This window comes from Crotalus tigris, unplaced genomic scaffold (assembly GCF_016545835.1).
Source record: "Crotalus tigris isolate CLP2741 ecotype Arizona unplaced genomic scaffold, ASM1654583v1 scf7180000018691.1937549, whole genome shotgun sequence".
NCBI lineage: Eukaryota > Metazoa > Chordata > Lepidosauria > Squamata > Viperidae > Crotalus > Crotalus tigris.
In genome coordinates, this window is record NW_024097150.1 from 722,247 (window position 1) to 741,233 (window position 18,987).

At 37.5% G+C, this 18,987-nt stretch overlaps 1 protein-coding gene across 1 annotated transcript in view; it reads right to left on the reverse strand.

Moving 5' to 3' along the window:
* RFX6 (regulatory factor X6) overlaps positions 1-18,209 on the reverse strand; it is a 41,753-nt gene extending 23,544 nt beyond the window's left edge. The window contains exons 1-7 of the mRNA XM_039355471.1: positions 18,014-18,209; positions 15,918-16,074; positions 14,053-14,176; positions 11,565-11,626; positions 6,137-6,214; positions 4,604-4,631; positions 1,357-1,464 (exon numbers count right to left, since the gene is read on the reverse strand). Of these exons, the coding sequence (XP_039211405.1) occupies positions 1,357-1,464; positions 4,604-4,631; positions 6,137-6,214; positions 11,565-11,626; positions 14,053-14,176; positions 15,918-16,074; positions 18,014-18,209 (753 nt within the window). The remainder of the gene's footprint in view (positions 1-1,356; positions 1,465-4,603; positions 4,632-6,136; positions 6,215-11,564; positions 11,627-14,052; positions 14,177-15,917; positions 16,075-18,013) is intronic.
* Positions 18,210-18,987: the final 778 nt, after the last annotated feature.

Genomic DNA, 18,987 nt, shown 5'->3' on the forward strand with positions numbered 1-18,987 from the left:
TGGTTCGTGTACTCTATGTCCTGGTGACCAAGTTCACTAATGAACATATTTTCCTCCATAGTACATATTATAGAGATGTTTTAAATGCACTTATTCCTCAAGCCATTCCTCAAAAGGATATGAGACTGTTACTATTCACTTATTACTTCTACACATTAATTATTTCATTATTTACAAGTAGTGTGTGGTTAGGCATAAAATAAGGCAGGACAAGATTGCTAGTAAGCACTGATTCAGCTTATTCAATATTTCTATTTTCAGCACAGTTCCTAGATATTTGGATTTCCTATTTAAAGACTATATTATCATTTTATTAACTTTTTAAATAAAATATTTTATTAACAATTTAACTGGTTATGTATTACTCTATGGTTAAGGTTAGGTCAGATTGTTTTACGTTTTTTAGCTTTTTAGTGTTTTACAGATATCAGATCTTCATTACAAATTTTATCCTTTTGTATATATGTTTATATGTGTTTGTTTATATATATATAAACATATATATATGTTTATATATTTTTATGTTTTATATATGTTTATATATATATGTGTATATATTTTTGAATAATAGACCTTTACTTATATGTAATACAATAAAATAAAATATAGTAAATATATTTTATGTATATATTTAAAGTGATCAATTTACTGACCTTTGTATTTTTCTACATTTTATACTGGTGAAGACTGAAATAATGTTGATTTATTGATTGGTGTTTTAGCACAGTATCCATATATGTGTGTGTGTGTGTCCCTTTGTGTTCATAATTATAGGGTTAAGGACATTTTGAGTCTTAGTTGGTTCAATAATTATGAAATAATTATTTAAAGTTGGTTAACAATCATCTGCATTTCTTCACAAAGAAATACAAGGAATCAGCCACATTAAGAACACTATTTAAGAATCAGAGTGATATGTACATCATTATCAAATGATAAAGAAATACAGAAGTGCTAAGTTGTGTTCATTGAGTAAAAGAAAAAAAGTAGAAAAATCCACTTCGTAATTTGCCTCAAATAATTTGCTTCTGCCTTATCAGTGTTAAATTAGTCCATTGGTATTTTGAATGGATAGGACTCTTAACTATTTCTTTGTTTTGCCTTTGTCAGTACAAATCCCTCTGTTTGTAAAATATTAGGCAAGTTAATATGTAAATAATTCAACCACTGTTCCAATGGAAAACCCTTTAAAGGGTGATAGTAAAGTTTTGTTCCCTCTATAAATCAGTCAAGTCTGTTTGATTACAAACATTTGTAGCTGTTTCATATCACTACAGTGAATCATTTGAGAAGACAGGTGATATAAAAAGTGCACATTTAGAAGTCAGTTTAGTATGCAAACACTTCACATTTTACCTTGTCTTTAGAGATACACTGGTCCAACATAAGATGCTGAGCACTGGGGAATTCTGGAAGAAGAGTCCCCGTTTTGGAGCTTAAAGAATATTTCCGTGTAAAGCCACCCTAAAATATATGAAATAACTTTATAAATGCATAGTGATAATAGGCTATAATGGTCATCTTATTGAACTGTATACAAATAATCAGATTGCTCAATATCATGTGGGCACAGACTTGTGTTCATGCAGCTGAATTTTCTATTATTATCATTATTCCCTCTGTAAGAATATCAAACCTTCTCCTGGATTCATCTGAAGACTCTATCAGAACCAGAAGGTATCGGGAATTTCAGCAGATATGCCGCACACACACACACACACACACACACACACACACACACACACACACACACTGGACATTGCTAAATTTGTAGAGACCTTGGAGAAGTTATTTCAGATTGACCACGTGGGCATTTTTGCTGGATAACCAGACTTCTTTCTTTCCTCCTTCATAATTGAAAGACAATGGATTAGAAATGCTTCCAAGAATAAACAGCTTCTGTCCATCAACCCTTTCTGCCTTACATTTTTTTCTATCAGCAACAAAGTTCAGGAAGACAAAAGGAGAGCAAAGGAAAAGATACAAAATCTGAAATATATTTTAAACATTTTCATGTATGCTATTTTGTTTCCTTCAAGTGTTCTTTAAAGACCCCTCATCCAGCCTTTAACACCTTCTTCACATTCTCTGCATTATTCCTGTCGTACTGCAGAGTCCGCAGATCTAGCCTTTAACATTTATGTATAATATTTTAATTGTCATATTAATACATAACTTGAAACTATTTAAATAAATGTTCCCATCAAAAGAAATTCTAATGTTTATATGCATTATAATATCAGTAAGATTTGCGTAATGGATTCAGCTTTCAAGATCTGTCATTTAAAAGAGAAGATGAAGAGAGGAGAGAAGAGAAGAAAAGAGCAAGAAATAGAACAGGTATTTGGGTGAGTCCAGAAATGCAAAATCTAGGAATCACAAAAACAAAACAAACAAACAACAATCCCACCTACATTTCCCCAAAGGGAATCCCATTAAAATCTCCATTTAGTTTTTGGGCCCATAGCAGACATTCCCGTAGATGCTTGGTCACTGCCAAGTTTGAGAAGTCCATCAAATGAGATATTTATTTTGAAGATCGACTCAGTTCTGGCTTTTTTTTTGTTTTTAATATATGGAAGTATCCTTTCCTGCCCCCAACAAAGATGGAGACCCAGATGGTAAGTGATAGCATGAGTTTATTTCCTGGAATTCTTAAGAAGTACTTTCAAGTCACATGGTAGGGGGTCCACTTTTTAGCTGAACCAAACAATGGAAACAGCTGAAAATGTTTTTTTAAAAAAATTTACACATTTGGATAAAACTGTGGATATTTTTAGATTCTTCTTTAAAAAGATCAGCAAAGAAATGGAATGAAAATTACTGATGGACTTTGGTAAAGATCAAAAAACTGAGTAAATCTCTTCTGAACTACTTTAATAGGATATTTTCTATTTCAGATTTCATAATTTATACCATTAAGCCAAGAAAATAAAATATGAATAACGTAAGATAAAGTCATAATTTATTTTGTCAAATTATCCTTTATATATATATATATCTATACATATAGCTTCTGAATTTATTTCAGTTGAACGTTATTATGTGTAGGCAGTCTCACACTAATATCCATTTAAGATTGGCACTCTGTCTTTGGATCATGGCCAGTCTCCCAATCCAGAAATTGTTTCAATTAACAGTTTAGGTACACTTCTTTTTATAGTAAAGAAACCAAGATTATTCAAGCTATACCTAGCTTGAACATCAGGCTACTCAAACACAGATAAGGAGCTAATGAAAGAAGTGATGTGTAGTTCCCATTGTATGTTGACATAAACATTAGGTCATTTAAAAGCTGTCATGAGTCAATATGGCTTCAGTTGAACAATTACCTATTAGTATGTGGTGATTTTTTTTTTTAAAAAAAGATAAGACCAATCTGAAAATATTATTTTCCAAGTAGATGATAAAATACACTCTGGAAATTTTCATAAAATGGAAAATAAAGTGCAAGGGCAGGAACTCTGTGACAGCAAGGCTACAGTGAATACATTTGCATATATGGAAGCTTGTGTTTCAGTTACATGTTTGATTCTTTTAACTAATAACATTTCTTTTGAAAACATGACAATGTGAGAGTAAGTGGTGATAATGCTGTCAGCCCACTTAATTGCATTGTACCAAAGGGAACACTAAGGACATCATTCTTTTGATGGAGTCTGTCAGGGTGGGATTTTTCAAAATCAGGAAAGTGCTGTGTTCTATCTTTTAACCCTTAGTCTGTTGATTAAATATTTCTCTAAAAGAAGCTCAAATATTTAATTAATACAAGTAAGGTTAGCTTCATTGGTTTAGATTAAAATATCCCGATCTACATATGACTCCAGAAGTCATCTGTAGACTCCAGTGCCATTTTGTGAACAATACTGAGGGCAGCAAATGAGGAACAATCCTTAATTCTTTGTCAAACAAACATAACTCTTTCATAGACAGCAAATGTCTCTATTGCATGGACCTCCCAACATGAACAGTAGCTACACTGGGTACTCTATGAATCATAACCATATTTCATAAAAAAGTGAAAAATTGAAGAAAAAACTTGATCCTGTACTTTTCCTTTATATTCTCTCATTCTTTCATTTCTTTCAGAAATTTCAAACTCCAGGCTTTCACACACACACACACACACACACACACATACACGTTGGTTTATGGGAGTTGAAATCCAATCCAGTCAGAAAATAGCTGGCTGGAAAAAGTTACATTTAATGATTCATATCTCTAGTCAGCATGAGTTTCTATTTGAGTTTAAAAAATTTCCATCTATATAAAGAAGTAGCCTGGATGTATGGACTATGCAAGTGGGAAAAAGCTAAACACAATGGCAAAGCGCTGTTTCGCGAAGGGAAGGACACAGATTCAATCTCATACATCACAAAGCAGGGTGAGAAATAAATAAATAAATAAATAAATAAATAAATAAATAAATACATATTGGCTAAATAAGCCAGTGGTTTCTTTCAGTATCACTCAGGCAGCTTCCTCAATTTATTCTGTGTGTGGAACGTCTACAATTGAATAACCAGAGATTTGTGTTTGTCAAGTTTTTTTCTTATCACTGCACATTTAAAAGATCGAATAGCAAAGCTGACGGGGTGCTCACCTCATTCTTCAACTTGCTTCCAGAAAACCTTGGAAAACCAAAATGTTTTACTTATATTTCAGAAAAGAATATTAGATTAAAGTTTACTATGATGATAGAACAGCGTCAAATACCAGATTATAAGGAACAATAGTAAAGGTAAAGGTTTTCCTGTCAGTCGTGTTCAACTCCCGGGTATGGTGCTTATCCATTTCTTCGCTGAGGAAGCCAGCATTGTCCAAAGTCGATTTCCATGGTCATTTCACTAGCATGGCTATATGCCAAAGGCACATGGAACACTGATACCTTCCTATCGAAATGGTATCTATTAATCTGCTTACATTTGCATGCTTTTAAACTGCTAGATGGGCAGTATCTCTGCAAATATTTATAAGAATGGTTAATTTTTCTAGTTAATCTAGAATCTATAAAGACACTTCAAATCTATGCTGGAAATGTGATCAACAGGAATGATCATACTGACTGAAAACCTTTATGGACTTTTTGCTTAAAAGAGAAAAGTATGACTTCATGATTAGACAGGATAGATTGTAGAGAGTCATGATGTAACTTTCATACTTTTTCAAAAATCTCTTGCATTTTTGGCTCTCATTGATTTCCCCCCCTTTTTTTCCTGTTGCTCCTAACTCTATATTAGTTTGTATTAGTTTTTACCTTTGTTTTAAAATATTTAATGCATTTTTTTAGGAAAAAAGGAATAGATAATTTTAGACAATGAGGTGTTTTTTTTTAATTTTTGAACCTTTAATAAAATCTATTGTTTTTGCAAGATGGCATAATTAGAACTATTAGAAAAAAAGTCTTGCAGAATTAGCAGGCTTGAGGCAGTCAATTTAATTCAATCCTAAAGAATAATTATGTCCTCTGCTTAACAACTGTAGTATGTTGTGATTTTACTACAGTACATTCCACCATAAAGCATTGTTATGACATTTATTTTTTTAAATATACATGCATACCAAGGATCTGCTTTTTTTTTCAAAGATATTTGGTTGTTAAGTGATGCGAGGTAAAGCCATTTTCATCAGGCAGAAGATGTATGGAAATGTCTGTTTTTCTTTATATGGGATGTGCACACTGGTAAGCATCAACTCTTTAATAACCAAAGCACTGTTACCACCAAATCTTAGGAAGATTTGAGAATCTGCACACAAATGATTTGTTCACAGATCAAGTGAGCAATTCAATTTTTTGCTTCACGTGCTAGTTTCTTGCTGGCAATTTGCTGTTTTTGGCTAGAACAGGGATAGGCAACTTTGGCTCTTTTATAACTTGTGGACTTCAACTCCCAGAATTCCTGAGTTGAATTCTGGGAGTTGAAGTCCATAAGTCATAAAAGAGCCAAGGTTGCCCACCCCTGGCCTAGAACATTTTATACCATTATATACTACTTCACAAAAAGCAGAACCATTTAGACATCATTAAGCAACAGGCAGTTCATGTGATGAGAATTGAAATGATAAGCATTCGTGTGCAGACCAGTCCTAACTGATTCATCTTTGTTCATCATCTAACATTTTATGGATTACATACCTTGTTAAACCTTTGCCAGAATACACAGAATGATAATATGCACTGCTTTCTTTGATGCCAATGCCGTAATAGTGATATCTGTTGGAGGTGGGGGGAAGGGAAGAAGAGGTATTAACAAAGATACATAAACCAAGTGCCCTGATGGATGGTGCCAAGAGCTCATTTTATTTCTGTTTATGTTTGTGTGTATCTTGTGTGTATCTTGCTCTCTTTCCTCAAACACACATACAGGTAGTCCTCGACTTACCACCATAACTGAGCCCAAAGTGTCTGTTGTTAAGAGAAAAGTTGCAAAGTGAATTTTGTGAAAAATGGTCACAAGTCACTTTTTTTCAGTACTGTTGTAACTTTGAATGGCCACTAAATGAATTGTTGTAAGTCAAAGACTATCTGTACACACACACACACACACGTTACACACCTGTATACATTTTTGTGAACAACTTCCTTAAAAGTTTGGTTGTCTGCATACATTTCCTTAATTGAATTTTACGCACGCTCTATAAGTGGAAGCTACAGTATGTCACAAAATTTTGGAAATGGGAAAATGGGGGTGGAAATTACATCCCAAATAGAATAGGCAAAAAAGGAGTAGGAACTCAGTTCACTTCTGGTACTCAAATATTTCAGCCCAGACTTGTTCAGTTGAAAAGGTATGTTTTGCACAGATCCTTGGTTTATAAGAAAAAAGAAAAAAATAATAATTCCTGCAGGCCTGAAATGTATGCATCTTGCATATATTGTACCCCTGAAACCTCTTTTACTTACTTTGAACTATTTTGTTTAATTAAAACATTTCTATCCCAACTTACCTAGTACTCAATGCAGTTAATAGAAATAATTAAAACAGTACCATATATTCACTGGAAATTTAAAGCTTCAAAATTATACTTTGACCTACTAGCTCTTCACCTTATATTGGAATACGGAGAGTATCCAACCCTGATGGACTTTCAGGAGATTGACTCTGTGACAGTGTAACAAAACAAACAAAGAAAGAAAAATCCTACTTCTATGTGCCAGGATTTTGGATAGCTTGTCTCAAAAAAGAGCTGTGCTTTGCACCTTTCAAAATTTTTCTCAGGATTGATCCTCACATCATGCTTGCCCCAATGTGTGGATAGCATCTGAAATAGTGTTTTGCTAAAAGCAGGACAGGCTGTTTGACCCACCATCTCCACTTTATTCCATCCAACATGGGCATGCCCTCTGTCCCAATCCGTGCCTTCTGACTGTGAAAGCATTTTATATTGGGCTGTGTGTCTGGACCATCACAGAATTTTATATTGGGCTGTGTGTCTGGACCATCACATCATTCTTTCCTGCTTCCTGCACAATGCGAAAATTTCCAAAGATTATACTAACTCAAAAAACAGAGTCAAATTATTTCATTTCTTGGAAGCAAGGAGAAATAACTGATGAGATCTCCAATAAATTGGATAGAGGTTTTACCCACCACTATTATATACATGAGTTAGATATATGAAATGTATAACATATAACACACATACACACACACACATATGTATATGGTGCACACACACACACACACAAACACACACACACACACCCCTTATCTGTTGGGTGCGGCACCCAGTCTACCAAATATAAACCAATTTGTTCTGCGTTTTGCTCCAATCTAGGAGCATGTTTTGCGGGCAGACGTCACATACTGTGAACACTATAAATTCAAAATTTGTGGCTGCCTAACATGCAAGCTGCCCATGTTCGAATCCCTGAAGGATGTGACTAGCTGATGAGGGCTAATGAGCCTGAAATAGCTATACTAGTCTCCCACTAACTCTTTGCCAGCTACAAATTTTGAACACACACACACACACACACACACACGTGATGCACTTCATATCAATGGGATTCTACAGAGATGTCATGTATCACATCAAAGACACACAGATTTATGATGAGTTTGGAAAAAGCAACAGAGGTACAGGCAGAAAAAGGTAGGCTGGATCTGTTTAATTTGTATTGGCTTGGAAAGAAATAAGAGCAGTGATGCTCATTGTTAGCTTTCTCATTAAAACTTCCAGGAAGAAACCAGCCAGGCTGATTTTTCCCACCCTCGTTTTCCATGTGCCCGAACATCTGTCCCTGTGCTGCAAGCAAACCTGACTAGAGCATATGCCAACACAAATGATAGCTGATAAGGCAATGATATGATTAAGCTGCTCAGGGACTTGCAATAATTCGTTATCGCAAGGCCAGCTGCCATATCAGTTTTATTAACCCACTAAATCACTTTTAATAAATAAGATAATGCCTTACAGAAAAGGTGGAAGGAAGTTAAGATTTAACATTGATCAAAGTCTACCTCCCAAATGACGCTGCAACTGGAGCCCACAGTCCTAAGTGGTGTACAGGTAATCCTCGGCTTACAACATTTCATTTAGTGACTCTTTGAAGTTACAATGTCATTGAAAAAAGTGACTTATGAGCATTTTTCATACTTATGACCATTGCAGCATCCCCCCCAGGGTCACGTGATTTACAATCAGATGCTTGACAACTGGTCCATACTTAGGAGAGGTGCTGTGCGTCCCTGGGTCGTTTGGTCCCCTTTTGCAACCTTCTGACAAGCAACAGCAATGGTGAGGCCAGGTTCACTTAACAACCATGTGGCTAATTTAACAACTGCAGTGATTCACTTAACAAACATGGCAAGAAAAAACCATAAAATGGGGCAAAACTCACATAGCAATTTTCTCACTCAGCAACATACATTTTGGGCTCAACTACGGTCAAAAGTCAAGGACTACCTGTGTTCTGCTACCCATACACACATCACCTTCAAAGGAAGACCCTTCAGTACTGCTGAAGTTGGCTCTCACTCAGACTAAACCTAGGCTGAATTTATTTCTCTCACTAATTCCCACTAAGTTTATAGGTCCCCAGCTGTCCCTGGATTGGCATAATCGTTGTACATGATTTTTGCTGACTCCTCTTCCATGAATTCCCTTCATTTCTGCTCCATTTTAATGGTACCCTTTGAATGAAACATTATTTGCTGTCTTCTGCTGCTGATCTATAATGCTTTTGCATTACTGCTCTACTCCATTAGAATTCTTTATTTTCTGCTTCACTCTTCTCTTGCCCAAGTCTTGTTTTTCTCCTTGTACCGTATCTTGTTGGCTGCTATGATAGTAAGAGCTAGCAGCTAAAGGCAATGGATATGATAATAGCAGTGGCATGCTCTACTGAATGCCAACTGTCATCTCTACGAAGGAATCTCCTCTTAAATTCCAGAAAACACCTGACAATAATAGGCTAGATGGGAACCAGTTTCTTACAGGGTTAAAGTACCAGGCAAGAAATCAGGAGACCATGCTGTGATTATGTTGTGTGTTACTTAAATATTAATGTTATGAAATGTAGTAAATAAAATTAACATAAGTTTTTAAAAGCGCTATGAGATTGGCAACTAAATTTTAGCTGACCCAACAGCAAATATGTAAGCCAGTTTAGTGTGGTGATTAGGGCATCAGGCTAAAAACTGGGAAACCATGAATTTCTCACCTTAGGCCCAAAGTCAATTGGGTGATCCTCTCCCAGCCCTAGGAAGCAGGCAATGGCAAGCCACTTCTGAAAAACCTTGCCCAGAAAACTGCAGGGACTAATCAAGGCAGTCTCTGAGAATCAGACATGATTGAACAGAAGAAGAAAAAAAGATATTTTGGGGGGGGGGCGAAATGGCTGTTCCAGGTGCAGAAAAGATAGCCAGCTAATACAAACAAACAAAAAAAAAAAAAATTGGGAAGTGCCCTGTCTTCTCAAAGTTACAGGAAATGCCAGGCATTCATTCTGTTGGAACTCAGGTCTCACATCTTCTTCCTTCTGCTCAACAGAGAGTTCTCCAAGTTAGCAATCATTAAACACACTACCAATGTAATAAATTCCTCTATCATTATAAGGCTTCTATTGTGGGTAGGAAATGAGCACCTTCAGTTCCTGCAGGTATTGTTTGACTCCAATCCCTATCAGCCAAAGTGTTTGTACACTGTTCTGCCTAATCCAACTTGTCTTTCCAAACCTATTGTGCTAGATAGTGAGAGACTGAGATTCTTGCACTCTCTCAGTGTCTAAGGTGCTGGCCTCGTTTTCTTAAATGATAATGTTGTCTTATTACAATCACAATCACTAATATTCAATAAAGAAATGATGGATGTTAGAGCATGATAGGGAAGTAAGAACCAAAGCAAAAAGTATATGTTCCCTCCTCCCCCAAAAAAGTATTCACACACTATCACTGAAGCTCTTTTTTTTTCTTCATTTTTTCACTATTCGTTTGCTGGGAACTGAACTTCTTTCCATATCTGTTCAATTCAAACAACTTCACGACCAGGAAGTTCACACAAGGATTTTCCATGTTAAAAGTCTTGTCCCCCTTTTTTTTTCCTCATAAGAAAAGGGGGTAGGGATGGGGGAGGCCACATTGGCAATATCTTAATTAAAAATATACAGGCAGTTTGGTATAGTGGTTAAGGCACTAGGCTAGAAATTGAGAGACTCTGAGTTCTGGTTGCGCCTTAGGAAAAAAAGCCAGCTGGGTGACCTTGACCCAGTCTCTCTCCCTCCCTCCCTCCCTCCCTCCCTCCCTCCCTTCCTCCCTCCTTCCCTCCCTCTCTCTCTCTCTCTCTCTCTCTCTCTCTCTCTCCTAGGAAGCCATGGCAAATCACTATTGAAATCTTGCCAAGAAAACTGCAAATACTTGACCAGGCTGCTTGCTAAAGTCAACACTGATTTGAAGGTGCACAATAAACAAACAAACAAACATATAACGAGAGCTTCTCTACTCAAAATTCTGCCATTCTGAGTGATATTTCCATCACCTCATGATTCCTTCCATTGGAATCCAAATATACATCCCAACTCTCTATAAAGGGTTTTGGGGGATTATAAGGATCTGGAGCATGTAGGAAATGGGAAATTATGGTTTTCAGTAAGCAAGTCAATACAACTTGACAAGAAACATGGGAATTGCTACACTTTTCTATACCCTTCGTAGCAGACTTCCACACATCTGGATTTCTTTCAGATATGTAGACGTTCAATTCAATGGTGGGATTCAGTTGGTTCTCACCAGTTCGGCAGAACCAGTAGCTAATTTTCTGTTGCCCAGATCCACAATGGACTTCTGGAAGTGCTATCCACACAGAGAACCAGTTGTTCACATATTTGAATCCCACCACTGCTTCAACTCCTGTAATCTACTAGTTCGCATGGTGTTTATGCCCCTTGAAGAATTTTGGGAATTGAAATATAACAAAACATGGACCACCACCAGTTTGATTACTCTAAAAAGTGTTTTTCAGCTAATAACGCATTTGGATTCCAGCTACCTGTATCAAGAATGCATGGCTTTATCTAGATAAGAATGAATTTAAAAAGAGTAGCTCCTAAGAACAGCACTTACTTTGAATGGCCTCTTGTACCCAGCCGCCTGGTGGTGAGGAGAGGAAATTTCTGGCGAATTGTCTAAAGAAAAAGTCAAATATTAAATAATTGAAACTGGTAAATTCAAAATGATTTTATTTTTGTTCTAATTGGCTCCTCTATAAATAATTAATTATATTAAATTCATTTTAATGATCAGTAATCAGGCAAAAGAGTATTAACCTTACAAAGTGGGAATTGTAACAAAACATAATTATATTCCGGATTAAAGGTATAAAGCACTGTTATATATTCCAAGGAGATGCTATTCCATTTCCTCTATAATATTAATAGGTTATGATACCACCAAAGCTTATCAAAGGTACATTGTATTAAACATAAATCCTTCTCTGAAATTACCTTTCTCAAAACATCATTGTTCTTCTTAAGACATTTTTTTTCTTTTCCACAAAGTTATTTTAAAATTCAGTTTTGTTGGAATTTGGCTTTATTAAAAAGTATTCACATTGAATTATCTTCTCATGAACTACAATTGGAAGACTAAGGTCTTAAAAAAAGGTAAATGATGGAATGAATAAAAATAGAATGGTGCTTTGAAACTTGCTTAATATCAGAACTCAAGCAATATACCTGTAGAAATGCTTCTTTTTGTACCAAAGGGTGGGTGGACAGATGGATAGACAGAAATAGCTTTTTGAATTATACTTCTTTCATTCTATAGTGCTATTGTAGAGGTGAAGGATAGTGACCAGTCATATGGATCAGAATTCAATTGATGAAAAATTTAGTAAGAGAACTCATCTCCATTACAGCTTCATATATCAGCTCTGTAGCTCCCCACAAGAAATCTTGGAATAAAGTTTGATTTGGGTGGAAATGTTCTTTGATAAAACTGGAAAAGGAATGATTATCAGTCTACTACATGAAACATATGATACTGTTATTAGAGATTTTCAGTGAGATTTCAGGGATTTTATATATACATTTCTTGCCTGAACTAACAATTCTCACTGTACGTCATTCAAATGCAAAATCTCCTCACTTAAAAATGTATCGCTTAGCTCTAAAAATACTGTCGTTTTTTTTCTATTACACAAAGAACAAGGGTCCAATAAGTTTGCTGGAATGATACAAGTGAGGCTTGTAGCTCTTTTAACATCATTGATGAAATGATCAGAATAACAGAATAACAGAGTTGGAAGAGACCTTGGACATCTTTCAATCCAACCTCCTACTCAAGCAGGAGATCCTATACCAGGGGTCTGCCACTTTGACCACTTTAAGACTTGTGGACTTCTTACGTCCACAAGTCTTAAAGTGGCCAAGGTGGCAGACCCCTGTCCTATACCATTCCGGATAAGTGGCTGTCCAATCTCTTCTAGAAAGTCTCCAGTGATGGAGCGCCTACGATTTCTGAAGGCAAGACCTTCATACATTCATTCATAACCCACATGCATCTATAAAACAATTGCATTTCAATTAGTAACTGTTTCCCCAAAGCTGTAGGTGAGACTGTTCATTTGGCAAATCAATTTAATAGCACCTCTGACATTAAATGGAAATGTGATCGTGATCAAGCCTCCCACCTTGGCCCCTTGGTGTATCTATAACCTCCTACAGTCTAAAGCCTGGGTTTGAAGTTTATTTGCACAGTGAGCATTTGAAGACGAAACAATAGTCTCTACTTCCACAGATATCATAACCCAGCAATCAACGTTAAAGCAAATACGGAGAAAGGCAGCTAATAGAAAAAAGATAATCCTGCTATTTTCAAAGCTAGAAGAGAGGGTTTTTTTTTTTTAATGTTTACAGTCAACTGTGTCCTGTTGGTTCTGAGTCATTTAATATCACAGGAGATGTGAACCCCAAATTTCATTAAACTAATGTGTTTCGGTTTTTAAGGCAATTGGAAGTGATTGTGGATGTTTTAAAAAGACTGATCTCTGAAGCTGTCTTGGTATTTAGTTTCACCCACTCCTAGTAATTTGGATTTAATTTGGGAAGGCCACCTCTCATGTTGATTAAATGATTTCAGCTTTTAAGTAGAGTGGATGTTAGGGTGGGGGAGGGGAGAAAATATCTACAGTCTGTACTCTTTTCTCACAAAAGTTGCATTGCTTTCAACTTTGCCAAGCTAATGATTCTCTTTCCGATATCCTACTCTCCTTAAAGCAGTGTTTATCAACCTTAGCAACCTGAAGATGTATGGGACTTCAATTGCCAGAATTTGGGGAATTCTGGGAGTTGAAGTCCACACATCTTCAGGTTGCTAAGGTTGAGGAACACTGCCATAAGGTGACCTACAAACCTCTTGCTTCCATATTAGAAAATAAAAAGAGCCACATATATCCCACCAGCAGCAGGATTTAAAGTATTCTGGAGATTTACCAATTGCAGGTTTTCTCAACCCTGTCAGAGACTTTGATTATATAAGACAAGGGGATATAGTGGAATTTTTCTTCTAACATAAGATTAAATAAGGCAAGAAGATCAAATGGATTAACTACCTTCCCAAATGTTGCAGCACAAGCAGGCTCCAGTTTCTCCTTTCTGCAGAAGTCCAGGTAGTGCGTATAAAGGATGCATCGGGGCAAACAAACTCCCTCACAGACAATGTAATTTTCTTCTAGCCTGTAAATGAAAAACAAGCCAAGAATTTTAAAAATGGTTCCTGTAGTTTTACCATATTTTTTCACTGTTACTACCAATCTTATAATATTTGAAAGAACTTTTTGCCTTCAAAATATAAAATATTTCAATTTTTCCTCAGTAACTTTTCATTCATTCATTCATTCAATTTCTATAGCTGCCTATCTGGGTAGTGAACAATATCACAATTAAAACCATAACAAAAGACAAAAACTATTCTTCTGTAACTAAAGATGTGGTCCTATGAAATTCTTCGTAGGTCCCATGGCAAATGTTAATTTTGACTTACTAATGTATATAGTTAATTGAAATTAGGAAACCTATTGCTTGATCATGTTGTGTGAAAAAATTCATCCTTTAGTTTGATTGGGATTGGTAATGTTACACATACACATAGAAATGTTTCTTTGAAATTGTCGTTTGCTGTGCCCAGGATGGCAGACATACAAATAGGAAAATGATGTAATAAATCCACAGGATATTGTTTTGGGCTGAATATCAGGTTCAGAGCTAAAACTTGGAGAAAAAAACTAGACTGGAATTTTAGTACATCTATAAAAGCAATTATTTTGTTGACTAAAAGTAGTTACTCTGCACAGGATTTTTTAAAATTAGTTTCTTTACTAAAAATATAAACATGAGTTTCAGATGAATTAAAGCTGCAATCATGTAGCTAAGTAGATATATTAGCATTAGTACAATCACATTAATCTTCATCTATGGCTGGCAATTAGTTTTTTCCAATTGGCTTTGATAAGTGCTAAGAATGTATGAGTCAACATCTTAACTGCTAATTTCTGCAAAGAGTTAGCAACTAGAAAGAGGCAGATAGAAAGATGAAAATTGGTCTCAGATTGGCTTAGACTTGGTTTACTATGATATATACTATCTATTAGCTCAACTTTTACAGAATGCTTGTAAGAATCATCTTTCCTAAATATATACCCTAGTTAAGTACTGTACTTCATTACTATTGTTATTGTGTTAAATTCATATCCTGCCTTTTTTCTGTAAGCCCAAGGCACAGTAAACTGGGAGCTCCCTTCCCATCACGACAATAGTGATAGGACAGTCACGGAGTGACCTACAGGATTGAGTGATTACTTGAACCTGGATCTCTTCTATTCCAATCTTACGGTATACTTTAGTCACAAGTGTTCATTGGCAGGAAAAAAAAGGCAATCCTGATGATTCAATGGCCCCCACCAGGTAACTGCCCCAGCCCTATAATGAAAGAGGTTTATCATTGCTTTCTGAAATATTTTTCCCACTTGCCAATCAACTCTTCAGCCCCAGGGCTTTGTGGCAGCCTTCCATCCAAATGCCAACCAGCTAAACCTGATTCTGTTTAGCTTTTTTTGAACTCAACCAAGGTACAATGTTAAAATGGATGATTACAATATAGTAGTCTGAAATTGCCTAGGATTTTATTAAAGGCCATAAGCAATAGTAGACAAAACAGTACTTATAACTTCTTGGACCATTCTTGCAGAATTTTGCAATTTTTGTTTTCAGTTAATCTATTCCATGACTACCCATAGGGAATGGGAGCAAATGACATTGCATGACATTTGCATGCAACTCATTTTGAGATCATTGTAACTTCTACCAGATGCCAAGATTCCCTTCTTCCCATGACAATATAGAAAAAGCTAACTAGCACACATTGTATACTAGAAAATAATTCCCTATACATTAAAGCTTCGTTGGTTGTTAAGCCTACCATTGCAAAGTGAGTTGTGTCTGCTTCTTTTTGTCCTTCATAATCTGAGTGATTGTTTTCTTTGGAGGCAAATATTTGCTCAGAGATTTTATCTTGTTTTCTTGAGTCTCTCCATCCTCATCTTCTGAAGCAATAGGTTCACTTCTGAAATGAATTTCTGAGTGCCAAAACATTTAAAAAGAGAATGTACTTATTAATCTACCTCTCTATCTTGTAGATTAGATTAAATAATTCTATGTAAATAAAATTACATATATTCAAATGAATTGCTGACTATTGGATGATATATTTGGGACAACACTGAAAATGTTTAATTTATTTGAAAATTTCTCTGAGGATGCAAATGGAAATGAATAAGTAGGAAAAGTACTTTTTGGTCCAGTTGCCTACTACTGTACAATGATAATCTTATAATTTGCAGACTCCGTATGTCTGATGATTTTGGGGTATTTTTAAGTCTGTTTTTCTCATCCAAACATAAAAATCAGGAAAATGGTATTTATATTACACCAATAAAAATATTTTACTGATCGTATCTGATTCAGTACAGAACTCTTTTGCCAATATAGTGTAAAAGATACACTATATTGAGATTGAGAAGGAAAGTAAAAAGAGAGAGAGAGGTACACAAGCAGTGGAAGTTCCTTCAAGAAACACTAACATTTTGAGTATATGAACCCAAAGTAAAATGTTATGCTGCTGCCTAATCAACAGAATTCCATACTACAATTCGTTGCCTGTTGGCTTTGAGTCTTTAGATATTTAGATGAAGGAAGAATTCTGTGTCACTTGGAAAATTACAAACTCCAGCATCAGAAAACATTGCATCATATGTCTGCAGATAAGTAAAGCAATAGGTAGATAAATACAATAGGCCTCTGCAAAATCAAAGAGACTTGGGATATTTTCACACTTGGAATATATATTCCTGGAGATCCTGGATGGATGGATGGATGGATGGAATGGATGGATGGATGAGTAGATAGATAGATAGATAGATAGATAGATAGATAGATAGATAGATAGATAGACAGACAGACAGACAGACAGACAGACAGACAGATAGATAGATAGATAGATAGATAGAAGACAGATAAACAGACAGATATGGAAATAATCCCTACTTCTTAGGATCAGAGTAGGAGAGGTAAAATGATATAGCTAGTTGAAGAATTCTGAATAACAGAAGGCCACCATACTTTTGCTTCAAACATTCCATAAAAACATATATTCACCGGGTACAGAATAATGACATTTCCATCTTGTTATCTGTTGTCCTCAAACAGACTTTTTTTGTTTGTTTGTTTGAGGATCTTTACCCAATCCCTCTTCATCTCAAAGACTGACACAGTGCAGATGCATGTTTTCACTAAGGCCATATAGGTCCCCTTGTGTCTCTTTGGGCTGAAATTGTTTCCAGGTGATCTTTCCAATAAATAAGTGACAGGGGAAGTCAACAATGTGTTTATGCTGGAGCCCCCCCCCCTCCCCCCTGACTGTCCAAGGCTCAACCTGGCATCGGTTTCCTCCTTCAAGATTTGACTGAGAATCCATAACAAGCCTTTCCCATCTTGCCTCTGCCCATAGCAGAAACATACCATGGAATTATTTTTTTCCATTTTGTCCCTATGATATTCCTCTCCTTCCCAGCCAATGAGTGAGGCAAGCTTAAATCACTTCAATTGTACAAGTGTCACCTTTTATTCCGATACTGTCCAAAGGCAGCATCCTGGTGGATAAAATTTTTGTCTCTGAATACATTGGAAGCAAGACTGCAGTTACGCCATAGGATTTTCTGACCCCAGCAGCCGGGTGAGGAGGGTGGGGGGGATGGGGGGGAAGGCCCAGAGTAAATGGAAATTCCCCAGGGCCACCAGGGTGCTTTCCTATCCTATTTACAGGAATCAGGGAAGGGAAAGAGGGAAAGTGCCCAAGCGGAAGTATATCCCAACCCTCCATCAGGAGAACCAGGCTGAACACAGGTGAAGCAGGTTCCTCTCAGACCGAAGGCGGCACAGACATTAGCCAGTTGAAGGCAACCGGGCGCCCAGTTGCTTCTCCGCCCAGCTCCGAGCCTGTTCGAAAGTCGCCCTCACCTGCCTTGATCCCCGCGCGGAACCCCAGCTCCCCATCGGGGCGTTGCAGTCTGCCCCGCAGCGAATCGACCTCGGACAGCGGTTCTCCGGAGGGCGAAACCTGAAGCAAACCTCTGGAGAGCAGCTCGCCATAAGAGTCCTCCAAGGGTTGGCTGTGCGCAAAGGCGCCGTCGACCCTGGTCGGGTACATGGCCATCGCCTCTTCAGGACTCGGAGCCTTCCCTGTCCATTGAGCGTCGGGGAAGGGGGCGGGCGGGGGGTGCAGAAGAGTTGGGATCGGGGGACGGGGAGGATCGCTGGGAAGTCAAGCAGAGGGAAGCGCAGGGAAAGGTCCGGGGCAAAGATGCGCGGTGATGGGCGGACAGGTGGCTGAGGCGAGGCCGGGCTGGAGTTGGCTCGACGGGCGGAGACGGGCGGCTTTTAAAACGCGCTCGGCCTCGAGTCCTTGACGAGGAGGAAGAGGAGGAGGAAGAGGAGGAGGGTGGCTAGAGTCGACCGCGGGCCGAGATCACTGCGCCAGAAGCCCCAGCCGGGCCGGGCACAACAAGAAGCCCTGCCCACCGATTGTCAAGAGCTCAGCCGGGACTGCCCCGCCTCAAGTTTGCTAGAGTAAACTCCCACGCCAATCCCCCCTCTGTATTCGTGTGTGGCGCTTTCTGGAGGTCTTCTCCTTTCAGTTCCCCTTGGCACTTGAACCTGAACCGTAGAAGAAGACGGGAGGAAGGCAGGAGAAACCGTGACAAAACTTCTTCTGAACAAGTGCGAAGTCTCAGCGCACTGCAGGGGACCGCAGTACTTTCCTGGAGAATATGGGGGTGGATGGGTTTCAAGCTAAAGAGCGGTGTGTCTGCGGCTTCTTTTGCGCCCTTGTTTTGAAGCGGTGTCGTCAACGGCAGGAGAGGGAAGAAAAATATGTGGTGGCCTTAAAACAAGTGCCCAACAAGCTTTCAATCCCAATCTGCTACCACTGTGCA